Source organism: Plectropomus leopardus, chromosome 19, assembly GCF_008729295.1.
Source record: "Plectropomus leopardus isolate mb chromosome 19, YSFRI_Pleo_2.0, whole genome shotgun sequence".
NCBI classification, from domain to species: domain Eukaryota; kingdom Metazoa; phylum Chordata; class Actinopteri; order Perciformes; family Serranidae; genus Plectropomus; species Plectropomus leopardus.
This window is the reverse complement of record NC_056481.1, coordinates 13,852,143-13,870,783: the sequence shown is the minus strand read 5'-3', so window position 1 is coordinate 13,870,783 and position 18,641 is coordinate 13,852,143. Positions and strand designations below refer to the sequence as shown.

At 37.8% G+C, this 18,641-nt stretch overlaps 2 protein-coding genes across 2 annotated transcripts in view; one reads left to right on the top strand and one right to left on the bottom strand.

Annotated features, from left to right (window-relative positions):
• Positions 1 to 1,316, bottom strand: part of lgi1b (leucine-rich, glioma inactivated 1b) — a 19,281-nt gene extending 17,965 nt beyond the window's left edge. Inside the window, exon 1 of the mRNA XM_042508239.1 lies at positions 1,062 to 1,316. The gene's annotated coding sequence lies outside the window, so the exon portion shown is untranslated. The remainder of the gene's footprint in view (positions 1 to 1,061) is intronic.
• fra10ac1 (FRA10A associated CGG repeat 1) overlaps positions 1 to 18,641 on the top strand; it is a 19,513-nt gene extending 872 nt beyond the window's left edge. Inside the window, exons 3-14 of the mRNA XM_042508240.1 lie at positions 535 to 627; positions 2,264 to 2,309; positions 2,585 to 2,661; positions 2,840 to 2,923; positions 3,027 to 3,111; positions 4,873 to 4,918; positions 14,329 to 14,442; positions 15,467 to 15,509; positions 16,064 to 16,206; positions 16,400 to 16,450; positions 17,769 to 17,853; positions 18,457 to 18,641. Of these exons, the coding sequence (XP_042364174.1) occupies positions 535 to 627; positions 2,264 to 2,309; positions 2,585 to 2,661; positions 2,840 to 2,923; positions 3,027 to 3,111; positions 4,873 to 4,918; positions 14,329 to 14,442; positions 15,467 to 15,509; positions 16,064 to 16,206; positions 16,400 to 16,450; positions 17,769 to 17,853; positions 18,457 to 18,499 (910 nt within the window). The 3' untranslated portion in view covers positions 18,500 to 18,641. The remainder of the gene's footprint in view (positions 1 to 534; positions 628 to 2,263; positions 2,310 to 2,584; positions 2,662 to 2,839; positions 2,924 to 3,026; positions 3,112 to 4,872; positions 4,919 to 14,328; positions 14,443 to 15,466; positions 15,510 to 16,063; positions 16,207 to 16,399; positions 16,451 to 17,768; positions 17,854 to 18,456) is intronic.

Sequence of the window (18,641 nt, the reverse complement as noted above, 5' to 3'; positions counted from 1 at the left end):
CCTAGTATCCTATATATTGAATAAACAAAAGTGCTTACTTTACCATCTTTATTTTTATTTCATTTATTTATTTAGCTCAAGACTATATCACATGGTATGGATAACAAATATCACATACCAAAACAATAGAACAATGGCACACAGTGATGCTAAAGTACAACTAATTTTACTTAAATAAAGGAAGGATGTTCTTCAAAAAAGCACCTAGATTACAGATAACTTTTTGCTTATTTGACTGTATTGACAAAATTAGATTAAACACAGATGGGTGTTTTTATTAATACTTTGGTGAATACCTTTCTATATAATTCTTTAAGCTTACAATCTGACATTCAAACAAAAGTTAAGCTGTTTACATTTTACAAATATAATCACGTGATTTCATACTTCTGAACTCGCTTTGCTACTTTTGCATGAACTGATCTTTTAGCCTCTTTTTGACAGTAGCTTTTGTTTTTTTCAATTATGCTGATGTGGGTCAGACAACTTCGCCCAATAACACAAGCTTTCTTTACCCATTTACTTCTTTTTCAGGAAACGTGAGGAGGAAATCTTACAAAAGCCTTTCCAGAAAAGTCGGCACTCCCAGAAAGCTCACCAGAGTTTACACTCTAATGAAGTGGACAGGTATTGTGCAATTGCCTTAAAATATGATGCATTGAGAAATAAAGAAGTGGCTTTACTCACATTTTGTTGTGTCGCAACTTTGTTAAAATAATTTAAACTTATATTCCTCCCACATCAACCTACAATCCGTGCCCCACAATGATGAAGCAAAAACAGAATTTTAGAAATTTTTGCAAATTTATTATTAACTATCACATTGACATTAGTATTCAGACCCTTAAGTCTCACTGAAGCACCTTTGGCAGCAGTTATAGCATATATACTTTATGCTACAAGCTTTGCGCAGCTGAATTTGGGCTGGACTTATTTGCTGGTCTTCTCAAACTCTGTCAGGTTGGATTGAGACCATCCATGGGGTCCAGTCAAGGAAATTCATACTGTTATTCCCAAATCACTCTTGCATTGTCTTAGCGGTGTTGCTTGGTGTCACTTACTTGTTGGAAGGTGAACTTTCAACCCAGTCTGAGGTCCTGAGTTCTTTGGACCAGGTTTTCATGAAGGATCTCTGTATACTTTGCCCAGTTCAGCTTTATCCCAACCCTGACTGGGCCTCCAGTCCATGCAGTGAAACACATGCCCACAGCATGAGGCTGTCACCACCATGCTTTCACCTCTCTGGCCAAGGCCCTTTTCAGTTTGTTCAGGGGGGCAGCTCTACAAAGAATCCTGCTTGTCCCAAACTTCCTCCATTTAAGAATGAGAGGAAGCCACTGTGCTCTTGGGAACTTTCAATGCTGCAAACTTGTTTTGAAGCCTTCTCAAGATCTTTGCTTCAACACAATCATGTATCTGAGCAGCAGCTTCTTCAACTTCATGGCTTGGTTTTTACTGTCAGCTGTGAGTCCTTATATAGAAAGGTGTGTCCTTTCCATGTGCAATCAGTTGAATTGACTACAGGTGGCCTCCAATGGAAGTTCAAGAGAAATGATACACCCCTGAGCTAAATTCAAGTGCCACAGCAACAAGGGCTGCCATATTTCAGTTTTCCCTTTAAAGCAATTTGCACAAATTTTTAACATCCTGTTTTCACCCCAATTGTGGGGCATTAAGTGCAGAATAAGGAGGGCAAAACTGAATTTAAATCATTTTAGCATGAGGCTTCAACATAAAAAATGTGAAAAAAGCAAAGAGTGTAAATAATTTTACCTGTTCACATTACAATTCAGTACCATTATCATTATCAGTTCTGATAATATGCATTTTACAAATATTAAAATGAAATCTTTCAATCAAATTGAAACTGTATTTGAAATTTGTCTGCACAGTATAGATGACAACTAGAATTAGAGAAATATCCAATTGTAATTTTCATTACTGCCAAAGCTAAATTAATCTCCGTAATTTCCTTACATTGTCATCCAGAAAAAATAGGTGTGTTTTGTGAATTTATGCTTTTAATAAAACCAAATGGGACCATAGCTTTTTGTGTTATAAAAGTTTTCTGCGATTGTTCCCACTTTTGATCTATATTCAAAAGATTTAAATTACTTTGGTAAACCTCATCAAAGGCTCATTTATACTTTGTTAATCCAGAGATTAATCAACTGTTCTGCCTTTTCTCTGTACACAATACAGTTATTTACACTCACGACTTTTTTCGTTTTCTTTTAGATAACTAAATTAATTTGTTTTTCAGAGAGGAAGCCAGAAACAGAAGAGCCCACCTGATTTCAATGAATGCTGTATCCTTTTATAATTTTTAATTAAATGACTTTATGCCTGGGTGTGGGTGATACCCGTGGCTGGTTGCATAAAGAATACTTTGTTTAAATGTTTACACCTTACTGTAAATTTAAAAAAATCTGTAACAGTAAATCTGCATTAGAATTTCAATGTCAATATGCTAATTTAGTGTTGGTCCAGGTGCTTAGTTTAAAATGTAGGAATTTCTTTTTTGCTGTTCAGTGTGCAAAAGGTAACATTCAAAGAGACACTGACCTTAAGCAGATGTCTCCAGTTTGAGCGGCACAAGAAGTTCGTCGGCGACTACATTCTTTATTATGGAGGACAGATGGCTGACTTCAGACGCTCTGCGTAAGTATTGTGTCTCACGGTCACGCTTGACAATCAGTCATCATGCTGTCACTGCAGGCTAAAATGAATCCGAATATCTTCACCATAACAGACCATGGCTTATGCATTGTGTTCATCCAGTAACATTTTTAATTACAGTAGCAATAAACCTTCTCATTGAATCTTTTCTCTCCCTCAGAGCCAAAGACAAAACGGATCTGGATGTGCTGCGTGAGAATCATCGCTTCCTCTGGAGGGACGAGGACGAGGAGGACATGACATGGTGATCATCCAGAGTCAACAACTCATACGAGCTGCTCTGATATTCAGAGTGCTTTTGATTATTGCTCTGTTTCAGATGAGTTTATCTTGCCATTCTGTTCCAGGGAAAAAGAACTTGCCAAGAAGTATTATGACAAGCTGTTTAAAGAGTACTGCATAGCCGACCTCAGCAGATACAAGGAAAACAAGGTAGGATGAGGGATGGAATTACTTATCGATTGATATTTTATCTAGTTAAAACAGAAATACAGAAATAGGACTCAGGTCACATGATTTGGACTTGAGACGGACTCGAGTCACACATTTGATGATTTTAGACTCAACTTTATAACTTTTAAGGAGACTTGCAACTCAACATGGACTTAAATACCAATGACTCGTGACTTAACTTTGACGTGAGCCTTTTTAGTTGAAAATACTTGACACCTTCCCCAAAGCCCAAAGATTAAAAAGTAAATTAAAAAAATTAAATTAAATTACATTTAAAACGTGTACCACAAATATATTAATTAGCAACAATTCTATAATTCTGAATACAGTAGCACAACATTTTTTAATTTGTCAAACCAATACAATGCTGAAATAAGAAGCCAGTTTCAGACAAGGAAGAAAAGGATTTTGCAGTGTTTTGTGTTTCTGTGCTGTGCTGTAATGAGGTTGACAGAATATTAATGATCATATACGTATGTTACGTGCTTCATGAGGAGGCTGCTGTTAATTAAGATACACAGTGTTAAGTAAATGGAAAAGCACCTCTGGACACAAAATAAAATCATGTTCTTGCACCTGTTTTTGGAATTAAGTTTGGTTTTATTAATCCCCCAGGGTAAATGTGGTTGCAGCAGAAGCAGCAGCAGCACAGAAAAAGGCTAAAGTGAAACATAAGTTACCACACCCACAGAGTATAGAGAAAGAAAATAATACAATGACGCCTCAGCTATCCCAGACACCGCTGCCAGGACTTGGCAAAATGATCCGTTTTTTTGTGCTGTGCTCCAAAATGACACTAATTGTCCCTGTGGCAGTGCCATGAGCAAAGGTTAAAATTTCATAACTCAGACACTAATCTCCACCAGCACTGGTCCAGTTTAAATAAATGTTCGGGGCGTGATGAGTTCTGGCACTGTGCTCCGTCTCTAGTGTCCAATGGGCCATTCTGGTTTGAGGCCAGGCTTTAAAACTGACAATATGTTAAACCCAAGGGCAGTGAGCTTATGGCTCCATAGCTGCTCTGTTTGGTTTAATGATGCTGTGCTCAAATATCTTTCAAGTGCTGCTGCTGTGATGTTGAAAAATCTCCCACAGATAGCATACAGATAGAATACAAACCACCCCATTTGACTTATGATTATTAGAAACACTGTAGTTAAAATTAAAACTGACACCATCAGTCCAGTCGACTCAAAACTTGTTACTTAAATCCAGATTTCCTTACAAATTATTCATATTTGTTAATGATCGCAAATGCAGTGGTGGGTTTGATCATTCCCACAAGTTTAGTTGAATTTTGATCAGTTGTGTTGTGTAAATGAGGTGTGACAGCGTGAAGATGAATCACAGAAAGGGTGCTATGAGAGCTGATGTGAAGGCATGGGCAAAAATACTAATGACTGTATCATTGATGTTTCCTTTTCAGCTACCGGAGATACTGTATACAAACACCCCAAATTACATTTAGAGTGAGATGTAAATGTGTCGTTTCACACGAAAGCGTGACAGAAATATTTCTTCACAATACTAACACGAAGTTAAGCGTTATTTTTGATGGAGTACATTCAGACTTAACACCCACCAAATTCTTCCAAAGAAACAAATTCTGTTGAATTGTGATAATACTGAGTTATTATAGGATTTCTTCTATTAAGATCATAAAGCTTGATGTAAGATTAACTAGTAAGAGAAAGAGTGATTCATGCTGTGTGTTTGTCTCTTTAAATTTGTGCCCAACAGTTTGGATTTCGTTGGCGGACTGAAAATGAAGTTGTCTCTGGCAAAGGTATGTGACAACCCAACATTATTCTAATTTATTCTAGTTCATACGCTTTCTAAAAATATTTTTGTATTATTGTTTGATAAAGGTCAAATGTGTCACACAACATATGGTTATAAATGAAACGCTGTGGTGCTAGAGATATCCCTTGTTCCTACAAATCATAATCCAAACATTGATGTATGACAGACCATGCAGAATTCACATCACCACAGTTTTTATATTTTTTTCAGTTAAAATAAATGCAAAAACTAATTGCCATTCCTACAAAAATCGCGACTCATATCGCAATCACAATAATAAAATAAAAGCAATGTTAATCTTTTTTGCATATTGTCGAGTATTAGTTGTTTTCTGTTCATTGTTATTGGTTTTACCTTTTTACCATTTATCATTTACACTTATTGTATCTCTTTAGATCTCTGCACACTCTTGTACCTCAATCTATCTATTCAGTTCACATAAAATTATCAAATAAAAAACAGTTTAAATAATATTAAGCAGGTTTTTAGTGCACAGTGTATTCATATTGGAATAGTATTGTGTTATTTCCTCTTAGTATAAAACTGGTAAGAATAGTTTTTTTTTGTATGCCAACTGCTTAAACAGTATACTTTTATGAACTACATGTAATGCATTTTGTATATAATTAGCAGGCAGAGTGAATTTGGGACACGTCTAAGGTTTCCCCTAGGAACACATCCACATAACGGTTCACAACCTTCTCCACTAGATGGCGACAGAGATTTACAGAGCAGTTTACACAGCAGTGCATCACAGGCAGCGAGCACTTCTTCACACCCATCTCTGCACATACATACAGATATGTTTATTTTACTTTGAGTACTGGGATTGCCAAAATAGCCTCAAAATCATTAAAATATATTTAATTTCACTGGAGTTTCCTTTATGTTTAGGGGACTATTTGCACCATTCAGTCATCAGTTCTTCTGATGATTCAAACAAATCATCCTGCCATACTTAACATTTTGGTTTTCTGTTTACACCTCACACCCAGAGAGAAACCTAATTTTAAGTGTGCACTTGTGGCGGAATCTGCTTCGACAGTTTGGCAGCGCTTTGATGATTAATTGTTCAGGATTAGTACAACACCTCTCTGTCTGTCGCTCCTTCGTGTGACAGTGACAGATATTTATACCCGGAGGGACAATATCAGCAACCCTGCGAGAGTAAACCTGCCCCCACAGTCGCTCATTGCTTCGCTTTGATACTCACACACATTTTACGTTTGGATAATTTGCTTCTGTTGACATCGATGCAGCCTTAAAAAACATACACAGTATGTCTGAGAAAGCTGACTAAGCCAATATATTGTTCCAGATTAAGACAGCGTAATCCTGGTCTCTGACAGTTCACCCCCTGAAGCAATACTCGACAGGAAGTGGGATTAGATTAGGTCAGAGGTGCTTCACTTAAACTGTCATGTCTTGATTTGTTTATATTAATGATCCCAACAGCAATACTTCTTAGGCACTATTTAGAGCACGGGACAGTCTAGTGAAATCTATACTAATCTAATCCTGTAGGATGGACCCAGCGTCCTCAGATGTCCTTGGAAGTGTTGCAAGTGAGAGGTGGAAGAAATGACTAACATGGGGACTTGAATGCAAAATTTGCATGAGACGTCGCTAAGAAAGATTTATTGTTCAACTAGTGCCACCTGGATTACACGTTGTTGGTCCTGGCTCAGGTTTAGTGCTTGTCAGATGGCCAGACTTCTGCTTGCAGATAAATTAAACAAGACATTTTTTCAGTTAAACTGATACTGCATGACTGTATGAAGGGGTGATGAACCTCTGCTCTGCCTCTGACACCTTTTCGGAAATCATCCACTTATCATTTCCTACCGTCTGTACTCTTCGTGTCGTGTGGGTATTAGGTAATGCCGTCTACTCTTCACCCAATCAGGTGGATTATGAAGAGCACTGACCTTTCTTTTCATGGCCTCCGTGTGATATGGGAGGAAGTACTGAAAGGTTTCCTTGGTTCTTCTTTTAGAGACCAAAATGTTTTTTTTTCTTTAAAAGATGAAGGAAAGATTTTGTCTCAGAATCAACTACATCAGAGAAGGATCACATGTTATCCTGCACCATCAGGACATTCTTGAAGCATGAGATTCACTCTTACTTGTTGCTCATCCTCCATTCAGAGCACCCATGAGCAGACCTTGAAGGTTCCTGGTGGAGCTTTTTTGTAAGCAAACAAAAGTTATGTTTAAAAATCAGTGTGCCTCACCAAAACACATTATGCATATTATTGAGGTCAAACAAACAGATTAGATGTATTTTCTTCCTCATAGAACATCTGTAAATCCTGCTTTTCTGCATATTCTTATTCCAGCGCTGTACCCGCCTCAGAATTATGTCAGTCGAATCGGATTTGGATGTTCAATACAAATATTCAACTGTTCCTCTATTTACATATAGACTTTGAGAGTTTGAAGAGGTTTCGCCAGAACGTTGAGTGTGACAGCGATGTTTAGATATTATAGTTAACTAGCCAACTGCGGCAATGACAGATTGGAAATATGTAACAACATTTTTTATTGACACTAGATATCAAACAGAATTAGAGATCGCATCACATTAGATGTCTGTGAGCTGTAAATTTCCAACTTCTAAGCAGAAGGCAGAAGTTAGCATTACGGAGGGTTGCCTGACCAGGCAAAGCCTCTCTTCCTCAAAGCAGCTACCTCTGTCTCACTCAGACTCGTCCCGGTCTGCAGCTGTCTGTTTTGCAGAGTGCTCACTCTAAAGCTAAATCTAGGGACTGAAACAGCCCCAGAAGTACACTGACTAACTAAGTCAAGTAAGGGGTTTCTGACTGTTTGAATCTTCGACTTTCAGGAGCAGCCCTCTGTAAATCCTTAACAAAGCCCCCCTAAAAATATTGCTTCACAGCACAGTTAGTGGTCAATAATTCACATGGTACCTTTGAGTCATGTAACCATAGTCAATATCATTTCTTTCTAATTAGGGCTGTACTAAACATCTTTATTTATTTACATTCAGAGCTTCAAATTGAGTTTTTTTGAACAAAGTTTTGGTTGTTTGTCATCATATTTTATGATAATCCAATTAAATTATTTATCTTTTTATTATCTTTAATAATTATTACTCATCTAAATATTATAGTGGTAGAACTAAAGTTGATTTTTTTTGTCATAGGTGTTATATAAATGTAATTTACGGTGCTGTTTGGCTTAATACATGTGTTTTCTTTTACCATAGTAATAATAGACAACTAACATTAGTGTAGCCTAATCTTTGTTTGCAAGTGTACAGAAATGCCAAGTTAAGACTAAATGAATAAATAAATAATAAACAATAATTTTAATAAATGAAAAATAAATAAAAAGCTATGCAACATTCTAACGTTGATTCAGAATTTAAATATCAACATTATGAATGAAGCTTTGACCTATCTGGTGTAGCCCTGTTTCTTATGCTTACATTATGCATCAACGCGTAAGACTATGATGTAACTAATATGCCAAATATATTTTTTGCTTCCAATAAAATGTCAATATGTGAGGCATATTTTTGTGATGAAAGAAATTCCTCATTGAATGAGCACACTTTGTATTCAAAAAGTGTCTTCACAGTCTTTTACGTCGAAACAGATACACTGAAAAGCATGCACATGTTATTCTGCGGGTTTCCCTTCTGAGCTTTAGTCTTGCTGTCAAGAGGAGGTCAAAGGCCAAAGGTAGCTGAGGCCAAGCGTAGTTCTGATGGGCCCCCTGTCAAAGATAAATGGACTATGATTGGGCTTATGTAACTTTCCTGTCTTTTAAAAATGTTTTTAACATGCCTGCCACCACATGCTCGCTGACACTGCAGGAAATTTGGACCACCTCTTTGTGAGGCAACTTAAAGCCTGAACTGTGACATTATAGTTTTTAGAACTTATGTCTTTTGTGAGCTTAGATTTCATTTAATTTCCCATGTTGGTTTTTTTTATATAGTTTGAGACACATTTTTGCATATTTTCAACTTTCTTTTGAGTTTTCTTATGTTTACCTGTCTGATCCTTGGACATCATGTCCATGTACAGAATTTAGTCTACTAACAAATTATTCAGTTTGAATATTGTCATCTCCTATTACATGCTGGCAATTTCCCTTTATTTCCTGTTTTAAATAATATGAAAGTGATAGCCCAATTTCAATGTGAGATCATCTCACTTGCTTGAAATGGTTGCTTTAGCCTGGCCTGGGCTCCAGGATTTGTATTTTGTGAGGATATCCTGCTGGGCTCTGTTGTGCCAGACAAAATAAATCAGCCTTAGAGAAATAACTGAGTGTAATCTAAGTGTTAGAACAGATAGCTCATTAGCCCATAGCCCACAAAGCTTTCAGAATCACCCAGTTTAATAATAGAGCCTGCCAGTGTCCCTGTTTTTATGTTTTTATGTGTTTATCCATGAGCGTGTATAGGGTGTTGAACTTTAAAATGAAGAAATATGAGTATTACTCAATAGACTCCAGAGGGGGAGATCAGTGAATTGCAGTTCTTTCGAAACACACAGAATAAAACATGTCAGTAGTATGTTATGCGCTTTAGTCTACTTAGTTAACATGATGCTGCTGAGTAAATAAGAGTTGCAAAATACAAAAAGGGGGTTGAACTTAAGCTCAGCAGTCTAAACTGCGTATTAATAGGAAAGGCAATCATAAATAGGCTGAATCTGATCCAGAGTCAGAGGTGGGACTGTGTGGTTGGAAAAAAAAAAGTCTGTGGGATGCCAGTTACTTTGTGCATATATGAAAAATCTGCCTGGGGGCAGTGAGTGCAGATTGTTCGGTGTTTCCCACAGGCTGAGAATTTATTAAAGGTGGTCGACCCCGAACAGGGGCCGGGGGGAGTGGGTGTTCAGCATCAAGAGTTGACTACAAAACAACACTGACTACACAAGCGCAGTTACTATTGCACATGAGTGCAGCTTTCTGACATACTAGTCAATCAGTCTGCACTTCAAAAGAATACTTTCCTCACATTTCATCAAATGATCATCTGAATATCAGTTACTCATCTAGTGTTGTGTTAAATTTTTGAAAAGAATCCAAAAACCATTGAAGTCAGAGGGGCCTGCGTTTAAAACAGCAAAACACCTGTTTTCAACTTCAACACAGCTTGTGCAGTATAATCTAAGTCTCATTCATCCAATGATCAATACTTTCCAAACACATGCATTTTTGCTAAAATCTTTTAAAACTGAACTGCAAGTGAAATTTGTCTATGTTCTCTTCAAAGCCAGACTCCATTGACAAAAATAATAATTTGACCCCGATAGGTAGTTGGTTTGTGTGATACTGTAAGTTAACTTAACTAACACTTTAAAATACCACAATGTTTGTGTTAATGTGTGACGTTTAGATTTGCTCAGGTTTCAAAAAGCTTAATAAGGCGTTTTATCCTAGTTAAGTGGTCTCATGAATAGGGGTGTAAATCACTGGTTTCATCACACTACAATATTACTCTACTTTGGAAAACAAAATAATATTCGCCGATATTACAAAGTCTACCACGATCCAATTTTGATTTGATTCGATTTAGGGGCCTGCAATCGATATGGGCCAATATTATCTGCTAATTTAACACAGTCGGTTACAGGAGAAGCTGCCACCCCGTCTTTGCTTTTGGACAGAAAAGATAAAAACATATACATAATTGGAAATAATTAAAACAGGTTCATTCTGTTTGAAAAAGCTTTCTGAAAAAAATGTTTTCATTTTAATTCAAACCATAATCTTTTTCCATAAAACTTCAGGGCTGTCTGACTTGAAGACACACTTATCCCAACATCCTCAAAACGCAAATTAACAACAAGATCATTTCACTGAAGTATAAAACTCAACAATAACTATCAAGGATCATAGACAAAACAACTGTCTTTTGTAGGTCACATTTCCCCCACATATACGACATGCTAATGTTAGTAGCATAAGCCTATGGCATTTTACATTGCAGAAATTAGCTTAGCTTTCTAGCAACTAAGGTAACATTAGCAAGAAGTCAGAGAAGCAGCCCAGCAGGTACTTCCTGTTTCCTCAGTACGGCATTTGTTTACATATGATGTGCACTGTCTGTTGACTCGTAGTTTCTCTGAAAACAAAGAAATGAAAGAGGATGATATGGATCAATGATCTCAATTGATATATTGACGTATCCTCGCACCCCTACTCATGAAGCAGATATATATCCACAACCACAGGTGTCTGCAGTCAACTTGACATGTTTGCTTTAATAGCAACAGCTTTCTCAGAATACCCAGTGAACTTCATTAAGCAGGTTAAATTGTATTTTATATATAAAAAAAAAAACAAAAACAAAAAAACAGACCTAGTTTCATAATATTGTGTTCTTTCTGAACTTTTTGAGTTTACTCGAGAGGTAAAAAAGTGAGAGAGCTTCGGCTTAGGTCGCTGCCCTCTGACTTTATCCAGTGAATGTTAATCATGCAGCCATCTGGTGGCATTAGTAACCATTGACGTAGGAGGACAGTAGTTTCCTTTCTTAATGAGTTTACTCAGCTGACCTGGTGCCAGCTATTTACATGGAGCACGTGAGGCTTACCTGATGTGTGAGGATTCCCAATTCTCGTCAACAAAACACAGTGGAAATCCTCTAACAGAGACCGATGCAGGAGCTCTTAATGCTCATTTTGTAACGCAGTGATGCTCTGTGTGGCACTATTTTCTGCCATCTGAGTACAGCACCAGTAAAAGTTATGCTTATTAGCTTTCATGAGAGAAAATTTGGGACCGGGGGCTGAAAACTATCAAAAATAAGTGAAGAATAGTTTCCTGACCTTGATTATATTCAGTTTTTGACATTTATTTCGACAAAGAAGTTGCCTAGAAACACATTTCTATTGACTCCACTCTGTCAGGGTTGTGGTTTTCAGTAGCTTGAGGGTCAGACACATTCACACTCTTCACCTTGTAACCTTCGAATATATCTCATTCTTTTATATTCGACACTGAGCTGCTTCTCTGCAGCAGCAAGGGGATTAAGTGCCTTGTTCAAGGGCGCTAGATTTTGTGTACAAGCACAGGCTTTTACCTCCTTTCTTTACAGATAAAAGCTGCTATACTGTTATACACAGAGGACGTATTTAATTGATTTTTTTTGTATGCGTAATGGAGAGAGTAGGATGTCACGTTTGAAGTCCAGTGTGATTGTGATTGACGTCACCGATGATGGTGAAGAAAGGATTTTCTCAGGTCTGCGGGCACTGGTCACCACTTGTGGCGTCACGTTGGCACAGAGAAGATGGCCCTGGTCCAAGTCACACCCATACAGTGTCAGAAAGGACTGGTCTTGAAGGATTTAGGAGATTGAAGGAGATTTGCAGTTTCTATTTACCAAGAGCTTTTTACATTTTAAGACATTTTTAATGTTGGTTGGTGAACATATACCTACACAAAGCTGCTATTTACTGAAAAAAATATATACAGCTTTAATTTGAAGGAGTACAGTGATTGTTAGGAACAAAACATTTACTGGTCTTCTCAAGTTTAGGGGAGACTTGTGAGTAACCACAGAACCCATTTTCAATCTGATATCATGGGGTGAGAGTTCAAGGGACTCCTTTAAAATTGCCCATGCTCGTTTTTTTCTCAACAAAATTTAGCCTAAATTTGGAATGTTATTAAGCTCCCTTCCTGACAAGTTATGCAAACATGGTTTGTACCAGTGGTGACTTGGATTGTCTAGTTTCACAAGATACCACTACCTTTGCATGCTCAAAAAAACGAGCACAGCAAATACAGACAGTAATATTGACCTTCAATTATTTTCGACAAGGGGGCTAGCAATTGTGTCTAGGGGGACATGGCCCCACCTTGGGGTTGCTACTTCTGTTTTGAGTGAAATATTTCCAAAACATGGACATATTGGATGCATTACCCTAAATTTTGGTAGAGATGTTCATGTCCCCCTCAGGATGGACACAGTAAATTTAATTTCCAGTAAGAAAATTAACACCCTGCACTGAAAACTGTGTGAGTTCATGTTATTTACTGTAGAATACTCCTGGTAAGCAGATACAGAGTTTGAAATACAATGATTTAAAGGATCATTGGGTATCAAAGAATGATAATTAAATCTTAATGAATTACAATGTTAGCTATATGGTGTCTTTTAGACCAGAATAATATATGTATGAACAGCTCAATACTCCGCTTAAGAGCAGCGCTATTATGTTGACTGTCCCTAATTAATTTGAACTATTAACTCACATTTTTTTCTAATTTTCTTTTACTAAATTGAACTATAATAACAGGCCCTGCTCTTTAACCCCAGTAAACCACATCACAACCCAGGACTGGAGCCAGGAGTGTCTTTTTTAGCTGACGTCACAGATCCCTAATCTAATACGGCATGTGAGAAGAAAGTCTGCCTTATGGCTTTAGTGGCCCAAAGCCAGTGATGGCCAGCGTCACTTCACCTTAATGTTTACAGAGTCTTGATCTTAGACAGGTCAGCGAAGGTATTCCTTCATCTCACAGAGTCAGGAGCATTTCTTGTCCCTGTGCCTAGAATGGACTACTATGACGCACTCGCTCCCTCTGTTACAATCTGAGGGAACCCCGGAGACCAGATCAATGCCACCTTAAGCTCCTCTAGGGATAATAGGCAGGCTGTGCAGCGGCTGGAGGGAGGCCTGAGGGGATGAGGCGAGGTGAAGAAAGGGAGATGAGAAGGAGCGGGTGGATAAGGGGGAAGGGGTGTCAGGATAAACGGAGGGGGGTCGAAGGAGAGCAGCAGGGTTTGGAGGTTGCCTGACAGAATCTGAAGCCTTTGGAGATTTACAGTCTGCATCTCTCAATCCTAAAATAAAAAAAAATCATTTTTCTCATATAGTGTTCTTCTCTACTTGCAAAAATTCTGTTGTGTTTTTTTTTCTTTCTCCCTTTTTATGTTTTACATAGTATTTATTTACACACTTATGTTATCACAGTACCAGAATTTCCAACTTTGATACAATAAAAAATTAAAATCAAATATTAAAATGTATTTATTTATTTTGTACAATAGGGGGGAAAAAAATGACATTTAGGGCATTAGATAAGTATTGTTTTTAGTTGGTACTGGTGTATCGACACTTAGTATTGAAACCATTTTAAATATTCATAATCAAAATTTAAAATCGATACTTTGACACCACTATTGCAGACTTTAATGTTGGTACACTTGCTGTCAGGGTTCAGAATCTTGTTTTAACTTAGACCTCTAGCTAATTAATTGTCAACGAATGAGAAATGTTTTTTCTTGTGTACATCGTTAATTGCTATAGACAAGAGACAGATGGCTAAACTGTCACAAGAATGTAAATGTGATTCTATAATATGCATATATGCATTCAGCACGTGCTCTCTGGTCTTCCAGGTCAGTTTCAGTGTGGAAATAAACGTTGCGAGAAGCAGGAAGGCCTAAAAAGCTGGGAGGTAAACTTTGCCTACGTGGAGCACGGCGAGAAGAAGAATGCATTGGTCAAACTCAGTAAGCTAAAACACACAAAGGTGTGTGTGTGTGTGTGTGTGTGTGTGTATGTGTGGAGGGATTCCGGTCTAAGACCTGGCTCATAATAATCCTCCTTCAGGTATCATACTGCAGAAAATCCTGTTAGTATAATTACACTAATTGGAGAACCCACCAGTCATGGTGAACCCAGTCAAGCAGGAAATGACAGGCTCTTTTAACAAGCTGGTGCAACAGGTCACATCCAGACATTTTTCTCCTCATCAAATATGAATGTCTTCCAATTTGTAATAATTCCAAGTCCAATGTTATGACAGTTTTACCTGTTGTGACAGTAATGAAAATACTGTCCAAACAGAACATGCGCCGCTCCTTTCTCTCCTGGCAAACTTAGTAAGGCACATTGGAGAAATGTAATAGATGGGGATAATGTGGCACTGGATTAATGAATAGAAATAAATGGGAATTAATAAATACATTTCTTAAATCACCTATGCATATAAATTCTACAAAGTTTTAAATGTGATAGCATTATTTTAATGTTATAGTGATAAAGCATCTTTCTGACAATGTAAAATAGGAGTTCCACAGGGTTCTGTACTCAGGTCCTCTTCTCTTTAGCTTATATACAAGTAATTTACCAAAATAATATCATGGAGGAGGTTTACATGCATGCATGCAGACCATCTAGAAGAACAGCATTTTTCAATTTACATACATTGGTTACAGAATTTACATTCAGTAGCAACATAAACTATAAAACAGGTTTCTTGAGTAAAATGTCTGTTTACACACATTAATTTGCATGTCACTGTCCAGTCTAAGAACAAACTAAATACATACATTTTACCAAATTTACCAAATTCATCTCTATTATATTTAACTTTATAAAAAAGCAAGAGCAAGTGTAAGAAGGATGAGAATCACTCTCACAGCACCCTCATAATTGCCGTAATAATAATAAATGATAATGAAATTAAACAATTTCCATAATCATTATCATATTTGAATTGGTAATGATGATGCCATGTTGTGTCTATTCTAGGACTGTGCCCTGAATGCTCTTTCAAGCTCAATTACCACCACAAGTAAGTACTTCTCACCTTTGAGACATTTTCACATTAAAGTTTTAGGTCTTTTTGTCTGTGATGATGACTGATTTTAAAGTTTGTAGAAATGGTGCATTGGTCTGCCAGAAGTAGAGCAGGTCACCACGGACAGTCAGCACACATTTTGTAGCCTGCAGAGGCTTAGGATTCAAACTACGATTTATGTCTCCTGTCTGACCAGTCAGTGTCCTAATCATACATCACTTTTTTTTGGAGTGAACGTGCTTGATGTAGTTTGGGTGGTTATGGATGGAAAGATTACTTTAATCTGCAAACACCTTGCATTAGATGTGATGTGATGCCAAAGATTTTCACAGTTGCTTAGGATTTTAAAAGTCCCTTTGAGCGTTCCAGCAGGCTACATAACAAAATGTATAGACAGCCTTCGTCAGTTTTAAAGCTCTAGCCAAGATTCATTCATGCGCCAAAGTGCCTTTGGTCCTGAAGGATTTTCAGTTGCCTTGCAAAAAGTGCGATAATTGGCTGCTTTATATTCTGAATACAGTTTGTTCAAAGTGTGATTCTGTTTGTAGGAGGAAAGAGGTGAAAGCAAAGACGAAAAGAGTATCGGAGGAGAACCAGGAGCCACCACAGAAGAAAAAGAAGAAGAAAAAGAAGACAACAAGGAAGAGATCATCTTCACATTCAAAGAAGCACAAACACAAGAGACACAGAGGTACGACTCCTCTTCCAGCCAGATAAACTGTCCCATTAATTACAGTAGTGATCTCATTGGATGGGAGTAGCCTTGTTCATGTTTTATTCTTGGAATTGGCCATTTTTCTCTTGTGTTTGACATTACTATTTTATAACAACTCCCTGTTGACTAAAACATATTTTATTTTGTAACTCTCTCCGTTTCTCTACAGATCGCTCCACCTCTTCCAGCAGCTCGGAGGAGTCACAGGACTCGGACAAAGGTAGCCTTCATAACTCCTACACACACACACACACACACACACACGTCCAACAAGTACCTCCCCTATTTTTAAAACACACACATTGGATGGTCGATCTACTCCCCTAGGCCTCCAGGCTTGGACACTCCTCCAAACTGGAGTGAAAACACCCTGACAGCCCTTCCTGGAAACACGTCCATTAGTCCTGTAGTTGATAGTATTAGACCGACAGCAGGTCTGCTTTTTCTAATTTGTCTGTCTCTCCATTCCTGTCAACTTTTTTCTCAGCTTTTTTCCTTGTCATTTTGCCCTTCGCTGTGAGCAGCGTGAAATGAAGTATGTCTTTGCCCCCGTGTCCCTGTTGTGTTTATTCCTGGTTCTGGATGGATGGATAGGTGGGCGGGTGGTGGTGGTGGTGTTTACAAAAGCAAACTTTGTTAGGGGTTATGTCATTTAGTTTGACATGGTTTGGAATCCATGCATAAACACACTTAATCTTTTTTTCTTTGTCTCAGTTGGGCGTATTTGAAGACGTATTTAAAGGCTGAACCTGATTAAATATAGGAATCTTGGGATATTGTGTAATTTGTAAGTGATGTGTTCAGGGAGGGTTTAGGACTTAAAGGTTATGGAAGCATTTTGTCTCCTGGAAAATGAGGGGAACTCTGTGTTATGCTGACATAATACTGTGCTGAGAAAGCTAACCTATCATTCGCACAATGTGATCTGGTTTTTAATCTACAACTCCTAGTATTCATATATGTTATTTTTGCATTTCTATTGTGAAAATTTCTATTTCTACCCAGTAACAACCCTGCCAACATTAAAAAGTACTCTTTGCGGTGGAAACACTAAAAAGATTGTAGGGATAAGGTATATGTCTATACGGATTATGTATGGTTCTAAGGGTACTATGCCAGGTACAGGTTATGTACGGTTCCAAGGATAATATGCGGGGCAGGGGTTAGGTACGGTGCTAAGGGTTCTATGCCGGGTACAGATTATGTATGGTTCTAAAGGTATTAGGCCAGGTATGGGTTACGTACGGTTCTAAGGGCACATTGGCAGATACGGGTTATGTATAGTTCTAAGGGTACTATGCAGAAAGTGCTATTTTTGATATATTATTGTTAAAATAGAAACACTCTTTCAAAATGTGATGATTCTCAGTATTTATTTATCGGTCCATGGTCCCCCTGAACTTAAAAAACTGAGCCAGTCATAGGAATTCCTTAAAGTGAAGACCCTGACATTAAAACTGTTGAACAAGGGTTATTACTTGACCCAGTTTTCCCTTCCTCGAAGTGTGACAGACATCTCTCTTAAACCCTCCAACCAGACTCTGAAGCTGGTGATGAACCAGAGGGCCAATCAGAAGCCGACCACTGGCGTGGACCCGCTCCTGCTGTTGAGGAAAAGTCAAGGTGAGGTTAACAGGAAATGTTCATATTAAATCTCCTCTCTTAAGCTGCTGTAAAACCATCAGACAGTCTTTAGCACTTAGCCTACATAGGTTACTGATCTATATAGCACAGCATGTAGACCACTTAGATACCCTGAACAAAGCTTCTCTGAACTGTTAGCAATGCGCTAAACCTTTAACCTGCTTTTGTCATGCTTTTCCCGACATTTTACTTTCAGAGAGACATTACTGAAAAGGTTTTTTCAAGAACATATTATTGTAACTCAGAAATAGAGGTACAACAGAAGCATCACATATTCATCACATTCAGTGAAGCCAACAATAAAGGGTAATTCTGGTGCCATTCTGGGGTATTTTATTTAAATTGTCCTTTTTTTGCTAGTCTCCACTATTTATTGTTTGTATTCCTTTCCAATGTTGGCACTTCACATCCTTTCATATTGCCTAGATCTTGACTGTAATGTAAATAACATTTTTAAAAGGGGTAGCACTAACACTTCTAGTTAGTCAGGGGCCATCAATACAAAGCATTTAACAGTGAGTGTCAACACCATGCATGAAAGGAACTAACATTTCTCTGATTTTGTTTGTTGTATCTTTCTAGGGAGGAGGAGTTTGATGAGTACTTTGAAGACATGTTTCTTTGACTCCACTGCAGGATCCCTGCTGTGACTACACTTCCTTCTAAGCACCACTGACATTAAGCATCTTCTGTTTGGAGTCTTGTGTGTTCATGTAGGTTTATTTTGATGATATGTTTCCGTGCTGCTGCAGAAATAAACATGAGAT